Source organism: Lucilia cuprina, chromosome 2 (assembly GCF_022045245.1).
Source record: "Lucilia cuprina isolate Lc7/37 chromosome 2, ASM2204524v1, whole genome shotgun sequence".
Classification (NCBI taxonomy): domain Eukaryota; kingdom Metazoa; phylum Arthropoda; class Insecta; order Diptera; family Calliphoridae; genus Lucilia; species Lucilia cuprina.
Window position 1 is genome coordinate 11,190,609 of NC_060950.1, and position 16,993 is coordinate 11,207,601.

The window sequence follows — 16,993 nt, forward strand, 5'->3', positions numbered from 1 at the left end:
CGGGATAAGTTCAGTGCTGTTACCACAAAGGAGTGACTGTGGGACTAAGCGTTGAAAATGAGTTGGTATTAATTGTGAATGTGGGATACGTCGGCCCTCACCCACCTGTCTACCTATAATAAATGTGTCATATTTTTTTTCTTATAAATGACATGTGTTCTGAGTTGTCTGATGATGAATGAAAGGTATAATATACAAATGATACCATTGAATTTTCATTTCTTGTCCAGATATATTCAGAAAATACTCTGTTCATATCAGAATTACCATAGTGTGCTCCTGTGAGTAAGAACAAAGTCTCGGCTTATTAGATCGATTCGTACTTCGGTCTACCGGTTACGTCTCTAGGTGCTGTTGCCAAAACAACAAAGGTCATACCATCTGCGGGGTTGTAAACGGAAGTGATGTTTTACATCTCAGAAGTTAAGCAACAGGACAGCAATGGTCAGTGCTTGTACATGGACCGGTGTATTCATGTACAATAGGGGAGTGGTGGGTTGTTTACTTTTTACTCACCCATTGGTTGAAAAGAAGGGTAACAGGTACTTACGTAAAGCATTATGACATTCATTACCTCAGTCCTGATATAAAGCCTATTTCAGAAAATTAACGCCTTTCTCTACGTTAAGACCTATATTATCATGCAAAAATCTCCGCAACTGTCATAATTGGACCAGAAATATTGTATTTTTTATATTTCCTGAGATACACCCAAATTTGCGTAATTTTTTAGACTCATTTCAAAGATGTTGCATTAGAGGTATCCCTACATAAATTATATAAGAGTCTTAATCACATCTACTCACATAGCTGTTGATCGAGAACAATAACTAAGTATGGATGTTTATCAATAGTTTAATTCTAGCTTTGTAGAAAACATGATTTACTCCCATTATCACAATGTCAGGTTATTTTTTATCTTAAAGTTAAATTGAAAGTTTTCATACAAAAAATATTTTAATCGGCAGAATAACTTTCGGTTAAGCGATAACCGGAGGTGGAGTTAACAGGGCTTAGTATTTTAAATAATTAATTCCCTAACAGGTTTGATTTGTATAACTGTTATATAAGTGCTATGAAAATGAATATTGAACAAAAACTGTTTTAGCAAAAGTTAAACTTATTTTTAAACCAAGAAAATTTAGTTTAAGTTTTCTTGATAATATTACTTAGTATTATTAATTTATTTAACTACTAACTATAACCTTAGTTTAACTATTAATAAGTTGTTTTTGTATATTTATTTTAATATTAATCTTAATTATATTTTACTAAGAGCTTTAACATTAATTCTGTTTTTAAAATCTTATTTTTATTGATTTTTTCTTTAAGAGATATTTCAATATATACAGTCCTTGGCATTAATATTTTGACTTTAATTTCTAAAGATATATTTCGCTAATAAGATTTAAATTAAATTTAAATTAAACGAAAGTATAGAAGCAATATATTGATATAAAATTAAAATAGCTGCTAAAGACTAGGGTTCTAAAATCGACTTTTGAATAATCGAACAATCGACTTTTTGTCGAAAGAAGTCGAAAAAAGCTGATAAAAATCAAGAAAGTCGAAAGAAGTCGAAAAAGGTCGAAAAGTCGGTAAAAGTCGAAAATAGTCGAAAAAAGTCGAAAATAGTAGAAAATAATCAAAAAAGTCGGAAAAAGTTAAAAATAGTCAAACAGTCAAAAAAACTGAAAATCGAAAAAAGTGGGAAAAAATCGAAAATCGTCGACAAGTCGGAAAATGTCGAAAAAAGTCAAAAAGTCGAAAATAGTCAAAACTAGTCAAACAGTCGAAAATAGTCGAAAAAGTCGAAATGTCGACTATTTACAAAATACTAAAAGTCGACAACTAAAAAAAGTCGAAAAGTCGACTTTTAACTAAATGCAAAACGTGGAAAAGGACTTCAAAGTTTCTACTGATTAAACAATGCCAAATTTGATGTAAAGCTAACAAAAAGGGTTGTTAAATATTTTATGTTATTTTTAGTTTATTCTGTCAGGATCAAAAAATGTATAAAAAAATCTTTCAAAATTTTTGTTGAAAAAATAATATTGAAAATTTTAATAGATTTTTAAGAAAATTTTAATAGATTTTTAAGAATAAGAATCCTAATAATATTAAATAAAAATAATACAAAATATTTCCCAACACTTTTTGTTGGCTTGACAACAAATTTAACATTGTTTGAAATAGTAAAAGTATTTTAAAATAATTTTTGAAAAATGTACTTTTTAAAACTTTAAAGTCCTTTTAAAGGGACATATTATCACGAAATGAAAAACTAAAAACGCAGATTTCTTCCCTTAAATGTATAAGCATCAGACTTATATCATCCGGTTCTTGTCTATCGAATTTTTTCTCTTTTTACGGACCAAGTAAACTTACATATTTACATCAAATAATTTTCCTGGGTTTATAACTTAGTCAAAATATGAATGCACAGGACTGTATAATGAAACATTTTGATTGATGTTTGGACATACATATGTAAATATTCTTATATACAATAACATATTTTTTTTATAGAAAAAAATGATATTTATATTAAATAATATTTGTGTGTATTTGTTTTTGGCATAGGATATGTATGAGTTTTATAATGAAATGTTTTAGTTAGATTTACTGGGTTTTCCTAATTAAAAACTTCAACTTATTTTTCTATATTTAAAAGAGAATCTGAAAAAAGACTTTAGCCTATGTCGAAAATTTGATTTCCCTAAGACTATTTGCGAAATTTTAATATTTATCGATAACATACAAGCTTTATTTGGTGAATATTTTCTAACAAGATTTTAGAGTTATTCTGAGAAGAAGATTTCGATTATTTATGGAGAATTTTTAATAATGATAACGTTTTGTTTTAGTTTAAGCACTAAAAATAATCCTTGCATAATATATACGAAAAATATCGTACATTGTATGATTGTACTCCCAAAGAAGCATAAAAGAAGTAGAATTTACTTCATGGAAGTAATAAAAAGACCTGAAGAAGTTGTGGTTTTAACACAGGCTTGTCATAGGAGGGATGTCCTTTTTATTTAATTCCAAATTCATCTGAAGTCATTCTCAGGAAGTAATTATACCCTACACCACTATAGTGGGGAGGGTATTATACGTTTGTACTGATGTTTGTAACATACAAAAGTATTGGTCCAATACCCACCTTAAAGTATACCGATCGATTCAGAATCATTCGGAGTCGATTAAGACATGTCCTTCCGTCCGTCCGTCCGTCTGTCCGGCTGGCTGTTCATGTAAACCTTGTGCGCAAGGTAAAGGCCACATTTTCAAGATAATTTGATGAAATTTGGACCAAGCACAGGGACGAAGCCTATTGAAAATGGTTGAAATCGGTCTATTATTTCACCTAGCCCCCATACAACCGTACCTCCCGATTTGGACTTGTAACCATTTGTATCGCAATGAAACTCAATAAAACTAACTGTTATTTAAAAACATATCCTTTTCCCAAATTTACCGAGGATCGGCCCATATTTGACCTATATAATGCCTCATTTAGAAAATTTTAGTTTTTTTATCAATAAATTGCTTAAATACTTTTGAATTAAGGTAAAATTCAACATAAAAGTTTCTTTATGAAAAATAAAAATTTTAAAAATATACTCATGGTGTAGGGTATTACATGGTCGGCCATGCTCGACTATACTTTAGTATTTGTTTTATAATTCATTTATTTTATTTTAAAAAAATTTTATTTGAAAAATTTTTATGACATACAACTCTACAACGATACTACATCGATTGTGAATTGGACAATAAAACTTTTTAACAAATTTAAAAACAAATTTATTAGAATAGTTTTTCTTTTGTACTTTCGTTAAATTAGAAAAGGGTTTGATTAAATAATATTTCATATTATATAGGAAATTTTCATATATATTACGAAAAAAGTAATTACAAAGTTTTTAAGCATGGATTATTTTAGTGTATTGCATATATTATTAAATTATTCTTAAAAAAACACTGATTAAACTCTGTAAACATCGGAAAAATGTTCTTGTTATCGATAAATTTCAAAATTTTTTCTTGTAATTTGTAAGAATTCTCTTATTATATGTTGTTTATTTTTCTAAATTTCTCCCCATTTTCACAATGTCTAGTTATTTCTTAACTTTAAAATATCCAGTCTTAACTGGAACAATAACAAGCGGTTAAACGATAACTAGAGGTGATGAAAATGATGTTTAGTAGTTTTTTTTAGTTTAATTATGTTTTTATATAAAAATTTAACTTTTAAAAAGTTTCATCTTTAAGAGTTCACATTCATACGAGTACTTTGCTTTAATTCTATATCATTTATTTCTTGTTTAAATTTCAAAATTTTGTTTTTCACTTAAAGACAGAGTTGTATTTAAAGAATTTAAAATTATATTTCTTTATCCTTACACACATACCACATACTTAAATATTTCATACAATTTTACATTACATTTCTTACAAATACAGTGATTTTCATTTCATTTTTTGTGGAAATTAACCCAGTTATCTAAATACTAAATGATGTATTAGTAACTTAAAAAGACTAAAACTATTGCTATTACTAACGCTGTTGCTGCTGCTATTAGTTTTAGATAAAGCAGCTGTAGTTTGGCGTAATTTTGTTTTGCATGCAGAGGTTTTTATGCTTGAAGATGTTGTAGCTGTTGCAAGTGTTGAAAGGCATAGACAGCCTAATAAAGTTAGTAGATAACTAGCAGATATACCATTATAATGATGTATACTTCCATAATTGGATGTACCTAGTAAGAATTAGAAAAAAATAATTACTTTAATAATAGCACTTTATAATCAAATATTAAATAAATTGTTTTTAGTCCTATAAAATACCATGTGCTCTTGATTTGGCTGCTACTGTTTCTCTAGATTCCAATACGGGTGCTTTTTGTGGACGATCAGATTCTACACTTTCTTCTCTACTCTGAAAGTAAAGCGAGGATATCTTGGCCACACACTATAGACAAAAGGTTAAAACATTTATTTATAATTAATAAAATTAAAAAAAAATTTAAATATTTTACCTTTAATTTCATATCACCATTTCTAAAATGATTACTTCTTACTCTAAAATCTAAGCCCAATATCGCCACCTCTAGACCCTCTCTGCCATAGACAACATTATCGTAATACTTTAAATAAGATCTATTGGCCGGTTCACCATTTATGCTCCAACTTAAATGACACACCGGTTTGGAGGGATAGGAAGAACAGTTGACACGTACATAATCTCCAATTTGGTAACGCTGTTGTCCACCGGTTATACGAGGGCCTCGTGAGGGAGTCACTAGAAAAAAAACACAAAAAAATTAATTAAATATCAGCAAATATTAGTAATCATTTTCATAAGCAATGTTTATAACAAAAGACAAAAAGGAAAAAGATTTAAAACCTGACTACTGATAGCCTGTATTATACCTCAAAGTTTCTCTGCTTTTAAAGTATTTTTACCCATTTTATTAACCTAAAATCAAATCTAAACATTACAGTCATTCTCTCCATACTAAAGAAAAATATTTAGACAACCTGCAAGGCATAAATAAAAATAATGTTAATAATAAGTAGTGTCCTTTATAAGAATAATATATATTCCTTCATAAAGCAATTTACAATTTCATAATTTATACAAATATACCCAAAGTTCTCCACACACTATATTTATTTAGAAAAAATGTACATATTTAATTCATAGTAGCCCAAATATGTCTTTTTATATGCTGTAAAATGTGTATAAAAGTTTACAGGTATGAATGTATGTGTATAATGATTTGACAGGAAACCACTTCCTTATTTTCATTGTATTTTCTCTATTTGGTAGCAAGAAGTTTTTCACATTCATACAGACATTCCAAAAACATACCACCACACATCTTAATATGAAAAGTTGATTTAAATTTTGATGTGGCACATTTTTTTTGGGTTGTAAAAGACTTTAAGGTAAAAAATAAAAGTATGAAAATTAGCATAAATTTAAAATAAAAATGAAAGAAATTTTTTTTACTTGTTCTTAATGGGACAAAACAAATATTATTGAAATAAAACAAGTTTTTTTATGTTGGTTTTGTGTTAAGCCAGGGGCAAGGATTGAAAAGTTATGAAAAATTATTATAATAATGATATTTAGAGGCTGAAAGTAAATGAGAAAGTGAGAAAAAGGACTTGGAATAATTTAAAAAATTTTTAAATTCAATCTAAAACTTTGTAAAATAAATTTCAAAATGTGCATGGAAAATAACGAGGTAAGAGGTTAAACAAAACTAGCTATAATCTTATCCATATTCTGCGGTCTAGTCTCAAATCAAGTCCGTAGTCTAGTTAATATTTATAATGTCCAGTCTAAAGTTTAATCCTAGACTATAGACTAGACTATACACTAGACTATAGACTATACTATAGACTGACTATATACTAGAATATAGACAAGACTATAAACTAGACTATATACTAACTATAGACTGCACTATAGACTAGTCTGTAGTCTATAGTCTAGTCCATAGTCTAGTCTATAGTCTAGTTTATAGTCTAGTCTATAGTCTAGTCTATAGTCTAGTCTATAGTCTAGTCTATAGTCTAGTCTATAGTCTAGTCTATAGTCTAGTCTATAGTCTAGTCTATAGTCTAGTCTATAGTCTAGTCTATAGTCTAGTCTATAGTCTAGTCTATAGTCTAGTCTATAGTCTAGTCTATAGTCTAGTCTATAGTCTAGTCTATAGTCTAGTCTATAGTCTAGTCTATAGTCTAGTCTATAGTCTAGTCTATAGTCTAGTCTATAGTCTAGTCTATAGTCTAGTCTATAGTCTAGTCTATAGTCTAGTCTATAGTCTAGTCTATAGTCTAGTCTATAGTCTAGTCTATAGTCTAGTCTATAGTCTAGTCTATAGTCTAGTCTATAGTCTAGTCTATAGTCTAGTCTATAGTCTAGTCTATAGTCTAGTCTATAGTCTAGTCTATAGTCTAGTCTATAGTCTAGTCTATAGTCTAGTCTATAGTCTAGTCTATAGTCTAGTCTATAGTCTAGTCTATAGTCTAGTCTATAGTCTAGTCTATAGTCTAGTCTATAGTCTAGTCTATAGTCTAGTCTATAGTCTAGTCTATAGTCTAGTCTATAGTCTAGTCTATAGTCTAGTCTATAGTCTAGTCTATAGTCTAGTCTATAGTCTAGTCTATAGTCTAGTCTATAGTCTAGTCTATAGTCTAGTCTATAGTCTAGTCTATAGTCTAGTCTATAGTCTAGTCTATAGTCTAGTCTATAGTCTAGTCTATAGTCTAGTCTATAGTCTAGTCTATAGTCTAGTCTATAGTCTAGTCTATAGTCTAGTCTATAGTCTAGTCTATAGTCTAGTCTATAGTCTAGTCTAGTCTATAGTCTAGTCTAGTCTATAGTCTATAGTCTAGTCTAGTCTATAGTCTAGTCTAGTCTATAGTCTAGTCTATAGTCTATAGTCTAGTCTAGTCTATAGTCTAGTCTATAGTCTAGTCTAGTCTATAGTCTAGTCTAGTCTATAGTCTAGTCTATAGTCTAGTCTAGTCTAGTCTATAGTCTAGTCTATAGTCTAGTCTATAGTCTAGTCTATAGTCTAGTCTATAGTCTAGTCTATAGTCTAGTCTATAGTCTAGTCTATAGTCTAGTCTATAGTCTAGTCTATAGTCTAGTCTATAGTCTAGTCTATAGTCTAGTCTATAGTCTAGTCTATAGTCTAGTCTATAGTCTAGTCTATAGTCTAGTCTATAGTCTAGTCTATAGTCTAGTCTATAGTCTAGTCTATAGTCTAGTCTATAGTCTAGTCTATAGTCTAGTCTATAGTCTAGTCTATAGTCTAGTCTATAGTCTAGTCTATAGTCTAGTCTATAGTCTATAGTCTATAGTCTATAGTCTAGTCTATAGTCTAGTCTATAGTCTAGTCTATAGTCTAGTCTATAGTCTAGTCTATAGTCTAGTCTATAGTCTAGTCTATAGTCTAGTCTATAGTCTAGTCTATAGTCTAGTCTATAGTCTAGTCTATAGTCTAGTCTATAGTCTAGTCTATAGTCTAGTCTATAGTCTAGTCTATAGTCTAGTCTATAGTCTAGTCTATAGTCTAGTCTATAGTCTAGTCTATAGTCTAGTCTATAGTCTAGTCTATAGTCTAGTCTATAGTCTAGTCTATAGTCTAGTCTATAGTCTAGTCTATAGTCTAGTCTATAGTCTAGTCTATAGTCTAGTCTATAGTCTAGTCTATAGTCTAGTCTATAGTCTAGTCTATAGTCTAGTCTATAGTCTAGTCTATTAGTCTAGTCTATAGTCTAGTCTATAGTCTAGTCTATAGTCTAGTCTATAGTCTAGTCTATAGTCTAGTCTATAGTCTAGTCTATATAGTCTAGTCTATAGTCTAGTCTATAGTCTAGTCTATAGTCTAGTCTATAGTCTAGTCTATAGTCTAGTCTATAGTCTAGTCTATAGTCTAGTCTATAGTCTAGTCTATAGTCTTGTCTATAGTCTAGTCTATAGTCTAGTCTATAGTCTAGTCTATAGTCTAGTCTATAGTCTAGTCTATAGTCTAGTCTATAGTCCAATCTATTGTCTAGTCTAGTCTATAGTCTAGTCTATAGTCCAATCTATAGTCTAGTCTAGTCATTAGTCTAGTTAATAGTTTGTGTGTATAGTTGTAGTCTGTAGTCTAGTCTATATTCTAGTATATAGGCTATAATTATTTGGCAGTAAATAATAAATATAAGAGCGAAATTTTTGGTTAAAATATTGCTCCTCTTCTGGAAGTAACATACACATGAGTTGTTTGTATTTGTTGTTTTTTGGTTGAATGTAGACTGCATACATAATATTTATGTAGAAATGTCTGCTGACATTTTTTCCTGTTTCTATTAAATGTAGTTTTCGTATATTTCTGCTGCATATGAAATATGTTCATTTACAATTCTAGTGCCATTTAATTTTAATGAGTTTATAAATGAAATAGATTTTTCTGCTGTTGTTTGTTGTTGCCTTTAACACGGACTTTACTTTCCTGACTGGTAGAAAATGACTACGAAAAAGGACTAAAGCATTGCAGTGTTAGTGCCTTAGTTGTTGAAAGAAATACTAAACGAACTTTGTTTAATAATGAAATTTAAGTCAGAAACAAGCGCAATAGTAGCAAAACTGACCATATTTTATTTGAATATTTCATTATGGTAGAATGTGTTTTTCCCATTTGTTGAAAATACAAAAATATTTGCTCTTTATATTTAGATTCTCATTAAGATGCTGGAAATATGCAATTTTTTTAGTTTAAAAAGAAATATATTTATTTGTCTGTTTGATATTTATATTCAAGAGAATTTAAAAAAGGAGAATTTTTGAAAATAATTTTAAGTTTTTCGTTTGCTTTGGTCTTTTTTTCCACATTTTGTAAAAATATCAAATTTCAGTTGAGAATTTTAAATTGACTGTATATTCAATAGTTTAATACTCAGAAACTTTGATTAAATACTTTTAAAGATAGGAATTGTTTTTTTTTTATTTTAATCGACCATATTTAGCTTAAATGTTATTTTATATGTTCTCGTTTACATATAGAACAAATGTGCAGAAAAGATATTAGCTAAAATATACGGCACCAAAAGTTTTTCAACACTTATTTTCTTTGCAGGTCAGGCGCAACGAAGCAGTTCTTTTTTGTTTTTTATTTTGCAGAAAGACCATTAGTTTAATGTATTTATGTTGAAAATTTCCTTCATTTTCTTTATTGCATTTTATTCTCATTATTTTACTCTGCTCTAAATTTTGTTTCTGTTTTAAGTATTTCACCAAAACAGTTTATTAATTGAAGTTAAAGAGAACTTAAAGATAATGTGAAAAACTAAATTTAATTTATATTTCATAAGTTATTTATAAGCATATTCATGCGAATGCATAATATTTAGAAATTATTATCGAAAAAACTTTATTTTCTATTTTTAAAACTTATTCGAAAAAAATAAATCAAAATTTAAATTTAAACTTGTTAGCAATCAAGGTTATAAATACATGTTTCCAACAGCTAAATAAAATTATATATTAACATTCTTTGGTATATCAATAGTTTACCCTCATCACTAAACTCTGCTGATGGTTGTGAAGGGTATAATAAAAAAATAAAAAACTCAATTCCTTATTACCATTTACCACAAACTGACATATGTTAAACCGCACACAAATTTCCGTTTCAGATAAACTTTGTTAAATCTTTCGCATAAAAATAATAGTATTTCCATAAAGATTTCTATCTAAAAGTTGTGTTTTTTTTCTCGCTTTCTATACATTTTAACACCTCAAAGAAAGATTTTGTCGCATAGCTCAGTGGGGGCATAAATAAAATTGTCTAGAAAAATTTTTAGGAAAAAAAACTCTAAATAACAAGCAGACAAATGTAAAGAAATACAATTTTTATACATATTTTGCTTCTACTGCCTTTATTTTTTATCTATTTTTCCTTTTTTTGGAACATTTTTTATCATTTTTATTCTGTATTGGTTTTGTATACCTTTAAAAAGTTTGTATGTGTGTGTTAGTTTGTTGCAGTATGTGTTTAAAATTATCCTTCATATGTATGTTAATGTAATAGTAAATGTTCTTATATATTATTTTTATATTTTAATAGCTTTACCCAGTGTGCTTCGGTACCCTCCTCGTAATGAAATAAAATCATTGCAATAAACTTAAAAAACTTACTTATATCGAATTTTAGCGCAAAACATTTTTAAGTCATAGCTCTCATATTTGCAAAATCGTGGACCGATATTGCTCATTTGCAATAACAATCAAACCTTATCTATAAGGAATATTTGTGGAAAATTTTAGCATTTAAGCTTCTTTCCTTCGAACCCTATCGTGCTTTCAACAGACAGACTATCTGACAGCCAGACAGACGGACAGACAGACATATAGATAGACGGACAGACAAACAGACGTGGCTAGATCGACTTAGTATTTAATAGGCACCCAGAATATATATACTTTTGTGGGTCTACCATCAATAGTACGATGTGTTACAAACGGAGTGAGAGAAAGTGACAAATCAACTCTACAGTATAGCCTACTCTATAATATATCTATAGTCAGGTCTATAGTTATGTCTAAAATCGAGTCTATTCTATTATATAGTCTATAGTCTTGTCTTTAGTTTATAGTCTTGCCTAAAGTGTTGCCTGTAGTCTGGTCCTCAGTTCATTCTTAAGTCTAGTAAATTTTCAGGTATTAAGTCGAGTCATTAGTCTTGTCTATTGTATATAATCTAGCCTATAGTCTAGTCAATAGCTTAGTCCTATATTAATTTATCGTCTTGTGTAAAATTGTCGCAATGATTTTTAAAATTTTCAGCTTTTAATACATTTTGTCACTTTTTATCTGAAAAAAAATCTAATAAATTCCGTAACTAAATTTTTTCGTAATATTTACGAAAATTTCATGTATAATGCGAAATATTTCATAATCAAACAATATTATAAAAGTACAAAAAAATCGTTTTTTATCCATTATAATATATTTAATTACAATTTATATCCTAACGTAAATTATCGAGCAGTGTGACGATAACCATACTCTGCAGTTATATTTAAGTAGTATAGTTCTCTGGAAATTGTGTAGAGTGTCATATGTTCATTCATGCTTATATGACTTTTTAAAATGTTGTGTAATCAATTTCACTTATTTTTCTTGTCAACTGAATTTTTTGGTACATATATATGTAGTTGTCTTACATCTAGTGGTAATTTTGATTGTATTAGTGATTATATTATTTCAAAACAGTGAAGTCATCCAAGCAGATTATGTAAATTTCTTATATAGGTGAGTGTGTGTGCTTTTTTTTATACCGATAAGTCCTTTTTGGTATAAGCTCATACACACATACTTTTTCTTTGCACAGTAGAGTAGAACAAATTATAACAAATAAAACTTCATGCTACAAGACATGAAATTCCAATAAAAGTGTTAAAAACTCCATATGAAATTTTTGATACTTATACATAGGTGACGACTTTTTGCATTTGGTCAAATGTCAGCAGGTTTTAAAAGTGATGTAATAAATAACATAGTATTAGTATTGAAGACAACCTGCTGTTTCACTGACAAAATTTTCAATACCACTGTTCGTGGCATCACCTGTATATGTAAATGTACATATGTATGTATGTAGTTTTGTCTGTTAAAACACTTATACACTCATACTTTTCAACACCTTAAACTATGCTATATTAAATGAAACAGAAGGCAAAAAAATAAAATAAAAAATGACTTTAATAAGGGTAATTTAAAAACTATGGGAGGTTGGATAAAAATATGAGATATTTTTGTTAAATTAAGTCATATATGGCATTTAAATGATAAGTGACTTAATATTTTTAGTTAGTTTTTTTTTACATTTTTATACACTTCACCTTCGTGAGAAGGGTAGATATAAGTTTTTCATTCATATATAATGGATTCTTATAGATAGGGGAGTCGACTAAGCCATGTCCGTCTGTCTGTATGTTTGTTAAAATCAGTTTTTAGAGAACCCAAGATTCGAGTCTTTAATAATTCTGTTAGACATCCTTTCGGGAAGATCGCTTTTTAAAATCAGCAAAATCGGTCCGTAAATAATGGTGATATGAGCAAAAATCCACGACAACCTCTGAAAATGTTATCAAAAATTGAGATATTTTATTTATGCGTAAACGGAAATTGCAAAAAACAAAAACAAAATACGGTAAATTTTGTTACGTACTCTTGGTTTTAAAAACAATGCAGAGCGAGAGCAGCAGAGCAAGAGGGATAAAAGGGAACTTTTTGGTACTTTTTCGTTTTATAAAAGGTACTTTTTGAATTTTCTATAATATTGAACCTAGAAATTAAATATGTAAAGCCGAAATAAAGTACGTAGATTCGAAATTAGATGACAACCAATTAAAGGGAACTTTTTGGTACTTTTTCGTTTTTCAAAAGGTAATTTTTAAGTTTTCTTAATAATGAACTAAGAAACATTAATTTAAGTATGTAGGATTAGACAGAAACACATCCAAAGGGATTTTTTTGGTACTTTTTCGTTTTACAAAAGGTACTTTTTGAATTTTTTCTAAATATTGAACCTAGAAATATGAAATAAAGCATGTAGTATCTGAATTAGGTTAGAACCCATAAAAGGGAACTTTTTGGTACTTTTTCGTTTTTCAAAAGGTACTTTTTGAATATTATATAATATTGAAACTAGGAACATGAAATTAAATATGTTGAGCCCGAAGAAAGTAATGTAAAGGAGGACTTTCTGGTACTGACTGTTTTTTAACATACCATTGTGAAGGGTATATAAGATTCGACACTGCCGAATATAGAACTCTTATTTGTTTGTTTAACGTTTGGAAAAAGCAAAAAAAATGTTTAATATAATTTTGTCATAAGTTGAACCAGCCACTGAAGTTGGGGAAAGAGTAAATCTATTAATATGGTTTCCAAGTTGTCAGATGATCTAGGAATTGAAGAAAAGATATGAAAGAGGAATAATTTTGCTGTTTTTGTAGTTTCTGGCTTTGATAACTCTTTGAGTTAAGTTTGTTGCCATTGAAAATTGATTATTATAAACACATGTATCAAAAACTTCTTGTAATCCCCTTCTACAAATATTTTGATTATTCTATTGCCCCACCCTCTCATATGTACTCACATAAACTTATTTAAATTCCCCTTTGTATACAATCAAAATTGCTTACAACTTATGTAAAATTTATAAGTTTTTTAAAAACAAAAAGAAAAAAAATGTAAAAAGAAAGAAAAAATTTGTATAGAAAAGGGGAATGAAAATTGATTTTATAATATTTACTGGGAAAATGAAACAAAAAAATTTGCATACAATTGAGAGTTTTAGATACTGGTAGTTATATGCATATGCTTTGCTTAAGGCAAAATCATGCATTAAGGATTATCAATATTATTCTTATACTTTGGCATTACGATTTGCCTTTGTGCCAAAGTTATTTCTATTATTACTGTTTTTTTTTTTTAACTTGTGTTTGCCGTTTTGTCTCTAGTGTATGAATTTTAAGCTTTTTAACTGATTCGTTTTTTTCGGAAAATTTTCAATGTGTATTAAATTTAAAAAGTTATAGAGAAATAATTTACATATTTTATACATATAAAATTTAAAATTTACATAACTAAACAAGCAAGAAAGTAGAGTACGGACATATCCGACCAAAGATTATCACCTACCCAGAAAAAATATAATAAAGTACTTCCAAAAGGATAAAACTCATCACCACTTCAAAAGTAACATTTATTGAAGTATTTTACCTTCTGTAGAAGTGATATTTATTGACTTCCAAGTGATAGAAAAGAATCCAATTTTGTTTAAAAGGGAAATTATATTTATTTGAAAGTTTTTGAATTGAACTATTTTATATTGGTTTACTTCCTGAGAATGACTTCAGATGTAGTGAATTTGGAATCAAATAAAAAAGGACATTCCTCCTTTCACAAGACTGTGTTAAAATCATAATATTTTCAGGACTTTTCAGAACATCCATATAGTAAATTCCACTTCTTTTTTGCTTCTTTGGAAGTTCTTCTTTTGCTGGGTATATCAGTTTTAAGACAATTTTAGAACTAATTTTTTTTGACAGAATAAAGATTATTTACTTTAATATATTCTAACCTAAACTTTCTTTAAGGTCAAAACCCAAAATAAAAGTCAGATGTCTTAACTTTAACAATAATTTAATCTTACTCTGCTCTATCTTCTAATGTTCGGTTTTAAATGAAATAAAATCTAAATACAACACAAACTAATATGTGAAATCAAAAATACAAGCATATTTCCTTAAGGTATACACAAGTTTAATTTTAAGACCCCATAGTTATGTAAATTATACATGAGTTCAATTGTAATCAAAAACTACTAATAACAATTTAATATCTTACATCTGGGAATTATTATTTATTTAAAATCAATTTCATTCATATTCTAATTTAGTAAATAATTAACATTATAAAAGCAAGTTATTTGATTTTATTTAATAAAACAACATCTTATAGTGTTATGAGACCTTGAAATCCCCTAGCAATTTTTGCCTTTGAAAACAAAAATTCCAAACATTGTTTAAATGTAGGAGTTTTGTTATAAAATATAGAAAAAAGAAAACGTAAAAATGATTCTGTCTTAAACTATATGATGATGCATATAGTTTGTATACATTAGTATGACTCTTAATCAAGTAAATAATTTAAAAAAAGTAACTTGTTAACTATAGCAATACTTAGTAGCATTGTATCAAGGACCAGCCTATTGTACCTTAAGAAAAATATCTTTAGAGAACAAAACCTGTAATATACCTGTAATATTACTTTTATTTATATCAACCACATTATTTCTACAATTTCATAGTTATTGTTATACACGAAGGATTTCCTTTATTCCTCAGTTTCGAGCATATGTTTTGCTTTACTTGTTTCTAAGAATGCTTATATAATAATTTTTTTCAAAACACATTTCTATTGTGTTTCATTTCTTACAATTTTTTACATATTTCGTTTGAGGTAGAGTATTGTGTATATGTATGTAACTGTCAAGTTATGTTTGTAACACGTAAGCAATGATTCTACAGCTACGTATTTGAAAATATTATATATGCGTTCTAGTTCAGTTCTAGTTCAGTTCTAGTTCAGTTCTAGTTCAGTTCTAGTTCAGTTCTAGTTCAGTTCTAGTTCAGTTCTAGTTCAGTTCTAGTTCAGTTCTAGTTCAGTTCTAGTTCAGTTCTAGTTCAGTTCTAGTTCAGTTCTAGTTCAGTTCTAGTTCAGTTCTAGTTCAGATCTAGTTCAGTTCTAGTTCAGTTCTAGTTCAGTTCTAGTTCTGTTCTAGTTCTGTTCTAGTTCAGTACTAGTTCAGTTTTAGTTCATGAAGTTATCTGATCACTTTTATTTCCTACTAGAAGAGCTCGGGCGGAAATTCTGTGATCTTATTTATTTACTACTAATGAATTATAATAATTATTATTATAATTAGCGAAAGAAAGCAGAAAGCAGGTTCTTTTTTCAATCAACAATTTAATATTCTTATCCTTTTTTTGTAATAACAATAGTGCGATGGTACAATGATTTTACGCACTGCGGTGTGCAAAATAAATTAGTAACAGAAAAAAATATGTTTCGAAAACGAAGTAAGAAACCCCAAAGAATTTATTACATTTTCTTACAATACCAAACCATAGAAACAAATGAAAATAATCGAAAAAAAATCCATTACGACAACTGAACGAAAATAAATACTGCTGCCAGTAACATTACAGTGATTTTATGTTAATACGAATAAAAATAGGAAATTTTAAATAAAAAAGAACCAAACAGTACCAAACGCCCATCCACAATATTTTTTTTGTAAAAACTCTTTTTCCTTTGTATGTGCAGTCTAGGTGGCTGCAACAAAAAAGAAAAACAATTTGCCAAAAAATGTCCTCTTCAAATAAAAAAAAAAGAAACACATACAGATTATTGTGGATACAAAACACTTTTATTGTTCAATATGTATGGTAGTATTAAAAGAAAAAAATCAAATTTTCTATATTTTTATTTCCAAATTTCTATGTAAAAGTTTCCTTGGAATTCAGTGGTATATTTTTGGAGTTTTTGAGCAAAATGAATTCGATTGTTAAAGTCTCTGCGTATTGTGTGTTAATAATACCAATACTAGGGCATATATATGTATGTAGGTATATAAGTAACATATAGATACAAATATTTCTGAAGGGCTTGTGTGACCAAATTTCGTTACTATAATAGTTTAGTTTACACCATATTGTTAAGTATAGACTAAAGTCTAATCTAATTTAGTCTAGCATAGTTTTATCTAGTAGTGTAGTCTTTAGTATAGCTTATAGAATATTTTAGTCTATAGTCTAGTCTATAGTCTAGTCTATAGACTAGTCTATAGTCTAGTCTATAGTCTAGTCTATAGTCTAGTCTATAGTCTAGTCTATAGTCTAGACTATAGTC

At 28.4% G+C, this 16,993-nt stretch overlaps 1 protein-coding gene across 1 annotated transcript in view; it reads right to left on the minus strand.

Moving 5' to 3' along the window:
• Positions 1 to 3,539: 3,539 nt before the first annotated feature.
• Positions 3,540 to 16,993, minus strand: part of LOC111684077 — a 105,844-nt gene continuing 92,390 nt past the window's right edge. Inside the window, exons 5-7 of the mRNA XM_046945168.1 lie at positions 5,043 to 5,305; positions 4,852 to 4,975; positions 3,540 to 4,763 (exon numbers count right to left, since the gene is read on the minus strand). Coding sequence (XP_046801124.1) covers positions 4,507 to 4,763; positions 4,852 to 4,975; positions 5,043 to 5,305 — 644 coding nt within the window. The 3' untranslated portion in view covers positions 3,540 to 4,506. The remainder of the gene's footprint in view (positions 4,764 to 4,851; positions 4,976 to 5,042; positions 5,306 to 16,993) is intronic.